This window comes from Lytechinus pictus, chromosome 6 (genome assembly GCF_037042905.1).
Source record: "Lytechinus pictus isolate F3 Inbred chromosome 6, Lp3.0, whole genome shotgun sequence".
In the NCBI taxonomy this organism is placed as follows: Eukaryota; Metazoa; Echinodermata; class Echinoidea; order Temnopleuroida; family Toxopneustidae; genus Lytechinus; species Lytechinus pictus.
This window is the reverse complement of record NC_087250.1, coordinates 21262433-21271964: the sequence shown is the minus strand read 5'-3', so window position 1 is coordinate 21271964 and position 9532 is coordinate 21262433. Positions and strand designations below refer to the sequence as shown.

The following is a 9532-nucleotide window of genomic DNA, read 5'->3' as shown; positions in this document are numbered from 1 at the left end:
ATGATTTATGAAATGATTTATTAAAAAGCTAAATGTTTGATAATTTATTGAAAAAGGTGAATATTTGATTAGTCACATTGATTGAGTTGATTTACCAACAGATTGTTGATTAAATAAAGTAAAAGTTGATGACCTAATTTTCAGAATTTATCATCAAATTGACAGTCCGCTCTGTACTTAATGCGTACATGTAATAGCAATCAGTCTCAATCTCAACAGGAGGGGGGGGCGGACCTGTAGGAGGGAGGCTAAACGTTCTGTTGACTCTTTTCCAATCAGCTTACTTCACCCACTGAAGTCAGTTCTTACCTCTATTCTCCTGACACCAATGAACACATTGTTGAGACCCACATTGTAAGGTTAAAATGCTGCACTAAAGATTGCACTTCACGCTCACTCATGCATGGAGTTTGATAATTCATAAAATTTGCTCTAACCAAGAACCTCCTTGCTCTAACAGTATAAATTGATAATGAATGACCATTAATTCATCACAACACCCTCAAGTGTGCAAGTTTCAGGGGACTCGCCACTCAAAAATTGAAAGAAACCGAAAGGCTAATTCCTGCCCACTCTAATGTTCATACCTTTTGTTTAAGTGGGTAGTGCTCACTCAAGCATGAATAGTTTTCCAGCATTTTGGTGTCCTGTGAAAGATGACTTTATTGGCTTTCCATATATACATGTAGGTCTTTCCCTCCAAAGTGATATACTTTTGTATTTGGCAGCCATTTCAAAGTGTATAGTTTTTTTGGGGGGCGCACTGTATAATCATCATCATCATCATATCACCGTCACCCTCACCTCTATCATCTTCATCTTCAAACTAAAAATATTGCATGAATTGATGATTCGTATTTAAAAATATATGCCCATTCTGCTTTATAAACGTATTATTTAATTTAATTAGTTTAGTTTGGGATTGTCATTTTTCTTCAAGCAATCTGCTTATGATTACAATCCGTCTCCTGCAAATTGTGAATATCATATAATAATTTGCTAGTTAATCATTTTTGTCTAGAATTTTTTTTTTTTTAGTACACTTTATTTATTATTCATGCAAAAATGCTAACATATTATGTTTATTATGTTATGGAAAATGTATTATACGAATGTTCCATGGATGCAGAAGAAAACAATAAATCAAATCAAAATCAAATAACGCTTATATTCTTTTGCCAGATGTTCCTTAATGACAGAACAGCTTTTGTCGAAAATCTGTGAATCAAAACAGCAGTGGTGTTCTTGGGCAAACGAAATATTTGCAATTTCTCGTCTGGTCCGAATCTATGGACAATATGCTGTCCCGGTCCACTTACTTTCGACAAAAACCTCTCAGCTGTCGGAGTGTTGGGCGTCATACGGGACATTGCTAAGTCCCGAACGACAAACATCATTTCCACTTTTAATTCAGCCGTATTCAAATTTTGCTTGTTGGTTATAAGTTTTTCATATCACTGCCCACCTTAACTTTATCACTGACACTTTCAGACTATAAATTGTTGTCAAGATGTTCCCTACCACAGATATGAAATCACCTATCTTGGTCTGGACCAATATACGATGTGCCTTCACATTTGGATCGACAGCGTGAAATTTGAAGAAAAACGTGAATAATGAAAATAAACTGATTTTGTTTCGTTCGTCTATGCCGCACCGTTGTCAGATGAAATCGTTGAAAATACTTCATCTCTTAGAAGTGCAAACTTGTATCATGTTGAAGTCTATAGCTGTCCACTTTGTAACGAGATGGGAGGGGTGGGTCAATGTGTGTGGAGGGGGGGGGGGCGATTCTCACTATCGTAGTATACAAGTAAGACCTCCTTATCTTTCTGTGGAATAAACATAACTCGTGTTCAATTGTTAAACGTTGACACCGAGTTATGTGCATTAATCCGTAACATGGTAATAATAATTGATCGAAATTCAAATTAGGGGGCGTCAAGCCATTGCCGTGGTATAAACATGTCTATATTTGGTAGAATAAATGGTTCATTTTGATTGGTTGATTAGTACACTTGAGCAAACTGGAAGAAATGCCGTGTATTAAGTAAAATATTTTACAGTCATTTCAAGCCCTAGCTGATGATTCGAACACATCGATGGTATCAAAGTTGCCTATTTTGACAAGAAATGCTACCAACAATTCAGTCTTGAATGGATCTTACGGGAGAAGGATAATGTAATAATACGTTGAAATCAACATTGTCTTTCTCCATTTCTGGTGAATACTCTCCAAAATATTGTTTTAAAATAACATATCCAAGTTACCCGCCAAGTTGACTTAAATCATCTTAATGCTATTATCTACGGTAGTGGCAGCGGAGGCCAGTCTCAACTAAACATGCTAAAGGTTCCTGGAGTTTGACTGCAAGTTGCAACCAAAACAAGTAAGAAAAGGCTTTTGAAAATAATTGTGCTAATGCAAATAATTTTGTTTTCCATATGCTTTTATTTATTTATTTTTCCTTTTTAACCCTTCCACATTGAAATTGACAATACATAATTGAATAATTAAGACAGTATATGACACAAAATTTAAATATGTACAGTACAATATTCCATGAAATTGTCGTAACATTTGTATAAAAAAAGAAAAATCAAAGTTGAAACGAAAGAAATAATCCATACAAGATATATATACACTCACAGAAATATTGCCAATGTTAAGTAAAAAAATAGCATGTAAGAATAAATTATACACAATCTATGTAAGATCTGGTAAAAAATGTCTACTTTGCCAGTTTGTAAGCATTTAAAATACATATGTGAATTGTAAAAAGGGTATTTAACCTCGTTTGGGTAAATATTACATCGTAATGGAGTCCAAAATACATGATGATTGGGAAAAGTTTTTCCACATCCGTGTTATGCGAAATGGCGATTGTGATTTATTATTTTTTTTACACAATGGTGTTTTGTATATGAGCGAAATACACGGCGATTGTGAACTTAGATTTTTTACATATCGTGTTTTGTTTTATTGATATGCGAAATACACGGCGATTGTGTATTTAGTTTTTCTACATAATTGTGTTTTGTTTTATTGACACGTGCGCGCAGTGTAAAATTCAGAAGTTCTTAATTTTGAAGTACAAAATACCGTACTCTGGCAACATGGCGTACGTCGAAACGGTGCTGCGAGGATGGGGGCTTGGGGATTATGTGGACAAATTTGAAGGTAAGAATAGAAACTTCTTTTTTATTTCATGAACAAATGATTGATGCTAGTTATAGCTCTTGCAGAGGTAAATTATATGCATGTACGTGAATGTGGTGACTTAAAATTTAATGACTTTAGCCACAGATCAGTGTAGTGTTCTGTCGTGTTCGGTCGTTGCGTCGCGTTGATGACCAACCGCGAACCTTCGCCCCGCTTGCTTTATTTGCAGCGCGGTTGTAAATTAGTGGCCCGGGGGGGGGGGGGCACTCGACAAAAAAAGTGGTAGGGGTGTGCCGCGGGCGAGGCAAAAAACGGGGGCCTTGGAGCGGGCTTATTGTAAAAGGAGGGTCCTCGGAACGGGCTTCGGAACTACAAATGTTTGTGAAAACGGGGGTCCTCGGAACGGATCTCCGTATCTCTGTGAGGCGTATATGCATCCTTATGGAACGGGCAATCGTGCATGACGCAGCTAGCGCGGCCTCCGCCGGGTGCGCTCGCGCTTAGGCGATGGCCGAAAAGCGCTCTACGGCCGCTTTTCACCAAAATTGTAGCAGATCAATGCGACCGGAACGGCGTAACGAAAAATATGCGAAGCTTTGGAGCGGATTTCTTTCTTCTTTTTTCTCGATAAGATGGAAATGCTATGCCTTGGAGCGGCTTTCTTTGTTCTTTTTCTCAATAAGACAAAAATGCTATGCCTTGGAACGGAAATTTGAGTGTAAAAATGGGGGTCCCCTCCGCGGCACATACCCACTATGCATTATATACTGAGTGCCCCCCCCCCGGGATTAGTGGTCGCTCTTAATTTGCATCACCCGAACACCAAAGTTTTATATGAGTCCAGGCATTGCAATAAAGATAAATCTGCAGATCTGAGGACAAGATTCATTTTCTTTAGATAATCAATGATGAACAGATAAATTTCACATATCAAAGAAAGTGAATAGGACGCGGACGTAGGCCTATACAGCGTCACTCGCATCGCTCCCCGGGCTATTACTAAACACTCTGGTCGCGTCCCCGCGCCGCGGCCCGTCGCGTCTCGCTGAGCCAATTTTTTTGCAATGGTGTCTTCAAATCGGCAAACACCATGGGGAAAATAAATTTTTAAGTTATCGGCTGTTTTTAACCAGTTTCAGTGGTGTTCTCAAAGGGGGTGCGAGAGAAAATTTACTTTAAAATTTAATTTACTTAAAAGAAAAATATTAAATGAAAGGAAAATAAGTCAAGAATTGTAAATATTTTTTGTAAAGACTGACAAAATTATTAGAATGAAGTGAATAACACTCAATAGAATAAGTCTCTGAACTCTTCAAGCTAATGCTGTAAAAATGAGAAAGAAAGGGTGAGTGTGATGAAACCAGATTTTTTGCTTAAGGTCTTAAGGGGGGGGGAGTGTCAAATTGACACACCCACCCCCCCCCCCCCCCCCAGTAATCTCAAGCACTGAAAATGCCCAGTTAGAATAGGGTTAAATAGAAGTGTCTTTGAAATAAATCTGGGGAAAGAGACTGATTTTTTAATGAGATGTTTTTTAACGATTTTGTTACTGTTTTTTTTATTTCTTTATATTCAGAGCAAAATAACAATCTAGCCTTTGGCTTGTTACCAGTACTATTTCCAGGTAGAAGAAAGGGGAAAGGGGGCAGATATTCAACCCGGGAAGCACAACTAGGATTCATAGATGTCCAAAATGTAAGTTGGGTCAGCTTGCTTTTTTTTAAATTGTAATGCTGTTTGGTCCTGTTAGTTAGCATGTTATAAAGTGTGTATCTTATAGTGGAGATTCTAGATACAACAGAGGCTCAATTCTGTTGCAGCTTAGGAGAAATCTCTAATTTTGCGAGAGACATTTGTATTGTATGTATGATTCTGATCTGGTTACCCACACTGTTTAATGCAAATTCCATGAAAATAAATTTTGATTCTCATAACCACTCTCACAAGAATTGATTTTGTGATTCTCGTAAATTGAACATTTCTTTATGTGCAATTACCCGGTAAAAACACTTAGACAGTGTGCAGCTTTCCTCCTCCCCCCCAAACTTAGACAGAATCAGGAACATGAATCACGAACCCATAAAAATGGCTTGTGTTCAATAAAAAAAGTCCCAACTTCCTGATTTGTTCTAGACATGAATAATGAATTTATAAATCGACATATAGTTCATTCTTCACATCGAGCAAATGTCATTTCTTTCAGCGAAGAGGACTACGTGTAGTGCAAGTTCCTGATCAAGAATGGATAAAATATGCTTGAACTTGAACATGTTTTGTTTCGGGAAAATAGCCACCTCATGTCATGTGACCAGCCAATGGTCAGGGTCAGTAACTCTTGGTCAACGGTGTGTTCCATGAATTTTGATTCAGATTTTTATTTTTTTTCATTTGAAGATCTGTACTTAAGGTAATCCTGGCTTGAATTATCTATCAAAATTATATTTCCTGCCAATCCAGTTCTGAACCTCTTTTGCATGAATATTTTTCTCTTTTTCTCTCATTCTTCTGTTCAGGAAAACCTTGCACTAGACAAGTTCCTGGAAGATATTGTACCTGAAAGTCGACCTCAACCGTTCATACTAGTCATTGGGCCTCTCCTTAAACCAGTGCAAATTTTCATCATTGTGGAAAGGCGGGCATTGGAACAAAGAAGCTTAATGAAAGCCGTAGATACATGCTATAAAGCAGTGTATGTCCTGGATCTAGAATACCAGCCTCAGTGTTGTGGTGCGTGGGAGTTCCTACAAACATACATTTATGAGATGAAAGGAGCTGTAAAATGCAGTGCGATCAGGGAGTTCAGAATCTTCGAGACAGCCTATGAGTCAATAATGAATACCAACATCTAACTGTCCTCATGTGAGCTAGCAAGTTTATTGCCTTTCCAGATACTTTTGCTTAAGAGAAGTTCCTGTGTTGATAAATGTTTTGTTAAACTTTCTCTTTTTTTTGGAGGGGGGGGGGGCGGTTAATTGACAAAGTGAATGTCAAACTGTAGACTGTTTAGTCGACTCGTTATCTGATATCTGAAGCCAGTTTGCAGCCCGCATTCAATAACTATACTTTGTTTCGCTTCAACTTCAGTAGTGATGACACTGTTTTGTAGTGTACGCAATGCTTTACGCACCTGCAAAGTTTCACAGTGATCCTGGGCCGAGATCTCGGGGGGGGGGGGCACTTGATGCCCCCCCAAAAAATAACGTAGTCTTTTTAGGGTTAAGTCAGAAAGTTGTTTGTTGTATGAAGTAAGGTCTTAATTATTATATTTTGTTAAGTTGTTTTCTTCAACTGCTTTTGTTTTTTAATTGACAAAGTAAATGTCAAACTGTAGACTGTTCAAACCTGACTTAGTAAATGTCAACTTGTAGACTGTTTAACCCTTTTCCTTTGGGGGCAGCGGGGGGTCAATTTGGCCCCCCTCCCTCAACAATCTGCGTGATAACTCCACAATGCGCATGGGGAGGGGTGGCACTTGATGCCCCCCCCCCCAAAAAAAAAAAAGTTTTCACAGGGCCCAAAATAACCTAGTCTTTTTAGGGTTAAGTCAGAAAGTTTTTAGTTGTATGAAGTATGGTCTTAATTATAAGTAATTTTATATTTTGTTAAGTTGTTTTCTTCCAATGAACTTTTGCTCTAAAGAAGTTCCTATGTTGAGTGATGTCAACATTTTTTTAAACTGCTTTTGTTTTTTAATTGACAAAGTAAATGTCAAACTGTAGACTGTTCAAACCTGACTTAGTAAATGTCAACTTGTAGACTGTTTAACCCTATTCCAATGGGGGCGGGTCAATGTGGCCCCCTCCCTCAACGATTCACGTGATAACTCCACAATGCGCAGTGATCTCTGCAAGCATAATTGAATTGAAGTATGATTATGCTAAAATTAAGTCATTTCAGCCATTTGAATTTTAAAAGTGAATTTTTATATTGATTTATTGAAACATAGAAATATTGCATTGAATTTGTACCCAAAATAATTTTTTTTAGTCATTTTTTGACTTGATGAAAAGTTTTCAAAGGATCGTGGCCTTAAATCTGTATGTGCAGTCACGATAAATTTGGTGTTGACACTGTTGAAAGTTGTGCGATACTTGTTTAAAAAAAAATCATGAAAGCTTGTGCCAAGACCACTATGCATTATGGAGATATTGTGTGAATCGTTGAGGGGGCGGGGGTCATCAAATAGACCCCCACCCCCCCCCCCCCCCCCCAGTTGGTTAAGGCCTGATCTGGGTGGTGAACTTATAAAGGCAGTTAAATTGTATGTAAACTAGAGTAGAAATGCACCTGTATGTGATATAATTATTCTGTGTATATTTCAAAACACTTCTCTCATTTCCATCATCTATAATGATTGTTTGTTTGCCCTAATTATCGTTAATAATTAAATGACCTGATATTTTCAATAGGTGTTTTATACTTGACTCATTAGCTTGTCACCAAAAAGAGAATTCCAAAGTGTAGGGTGCCTGCATTTTTCCAATAGTTCGGATGTAGAAGCAATAACATGCCATATAGCCAGGGGAGGCGCCAGGGTGTTTTGGTAGGAGGGGCGAACTTTCCAGGGGGGGGGGGGTGACATCATAATATTTTTTGAAAATTGAACAACAGGGGTAAAATCAGGGTAAAATGGCTTATACATGATTAAAAACGCTATTTTTACAATTATCTACCCTTCACCCTTTCTTTTTCTTCCTCTTTTTCTTCTTTTCTCTTAATTTTTTTTTCTTTTTTTTTCCTACTCAAAATATTGCAACCGCATCTTTCAGCAATTTACATGGGAGGCCTACTAGTTTTTCAAAACATGACTTAAAGTACATATATAATTTTTTTCCACCATTTTATATTCCTTGTTGTTGTTTTTATAGAATCATCCTAATTATTTGTAAATATTGTAATTAATAGTTATTTTTTCTAATCCCTTATAATTATTTGTATAAATAATTCATGTAATTTTGTTTCTAAATAAACATATAAATATAAAAAAAGTTGTTACATGTATATAATGATCGATGTGTTCTTGTCTGTGTCATTATAATATTACAATATATGTTCTTTTTTTACATGATTTTCTGTATAATTGTTTTATTTTGTAAAATATACCAAACTATTATTTAAGAATTTACATTTCAGCAAGGTAAAAACTTTACATAACTGCTGTGTATTTTTTTTAATGAATCATTTTGGTGTAAATTTTACTTCTGTATTCTGTACCCTTTACTCTGCTAGTACATGGAGAACCTATTGGGTGAACACAATAACAGAGTAAAGGGTACAGAATACTGAAGAAAAATTACAACAAAATGATGCATTTAAAAAATTAGTCAGCAAGTATGTAAAATTTTTACCTAGCTGAAATCTAATTCTTACATAATAGTTTGGTATATTTTACAAAATAGGGGTTAGGTAAAACTTTACACAATTGTTGTGGAGTTCTATACGTACATCGCAGATGTGTATTTTTTACAAAATGAAAAAATTACACAGCAATTATGTAAAAAATTTACTTTGCAGAAATGTAAATTCTTACATAATAGTTTTGTATATTTTACAAAATAGGGGTTAGGTAAAATTTCACACAATTGTTGTGGAGTTCTATACGTACATCACAGTTGTGTAAAATTTAACACAACTTGTGTAAAATTTTCTGTGTGTGTATATATATATATATAGTGTGAAAGAAATGGTTGAAAAGAACAATGGTAGGCGTAGCTTAAATCAAGGTTCCCCAGAGCTATCTACCCTTTGGAAAAATTGGTGATGCCGAAAAAATGTCTCTGCCGGGAATCGAACCCGGGCCCCCAGCTTTGAACGCTGATGCCTTAACCACTAGACCCGGGTTCGATTCCCGGCAGAGACATTTTTTCGGCATCACCAATTTTTCCAAAGGGTAGATAGCTCTGGGGAACCTTGATTTAAGCTACGCCTACCATTGTTCTCTTCAACCATTTCTTTCACACAATATTTAAATAAAAGAGTTGCCAAAGCTGTAGTACATGTATAACTTCACACACACACACACATATATATATATATATATATATATATATATATGTGTGTGTGTGTGTGTGTGTGTATTTTGGAATGATAACTTACTTAATGTAATAAAGTAAAATATGACCACCTTTTTATGAATTTCTTCTCTTTCAGACTTTGTATATATATATGTATATATATATATACGTTTCCATACCATAACTAGATTTTATTTCAGACACAATATGGTCGAAAACTGGAAGACAATGTTTGCATTTTGCTGCAAATTTTTTTTTTGATAACGATTATAAAGATACAATTCAGAGCACCATTATTGTTTCCGTAAAAACCGAATAGTTTATTCTGGTTTGAAATTTTGATATTCAAATCGTT

At 36.3% G+C, this 9532-nt stretch overlaps 1 protein-coding gene across 1 annotated transcript; it reads left to right on the top strand.

Annotated features, from left to right (window-relative positions):
* Positions 1 to 2934: 2934 nt before the first annotated feature.
* On the top strand, positions 2935 to 7725 carry LOC129255774 (uncharacterized). Its single transcript, XM_064100574.1, has 3 exons — positions 2935 to 3181; positions 4740 to 4858; positions 5677 to 7725. Exons 1-3 carry the CDS (start codon positions 3118 to 3120, stop codon positions 6010 to 6012), a joined length of 519 nt encoding a protein of 172 aa, XP_063956644.1. The 5' UTR covers positions 2935 to 3117; the 3' UTR covers positions 6013 to 7725.
* The last annotated feature ends 1807 nt before the right edge of the window (positions 7726 to 9532 follow it).

Coding starts and splice junctions, on each gene's coding strand:
- LOC129255774 (XM_064100574.1), top strand. CDS start 3,118: ATGGCGTACGTCGAAACGGTGCTGCGAGGATGGGGGCTTGGGGATTAT. Junction 3,182..4,739: donor TTATGTGGACAAATTTGAAG/GTAAGAATAGAA, acceptor CTTTATATTCAG/AGCAAAATAACAATCTAGCC. Junction 4,859..5,676: donor GATTCATAGATGTCCAAAAT/GTAAGTTGGGTC, acceptor TCTTCTGTTCAG/GAAAACCTTGCACTAGACAA.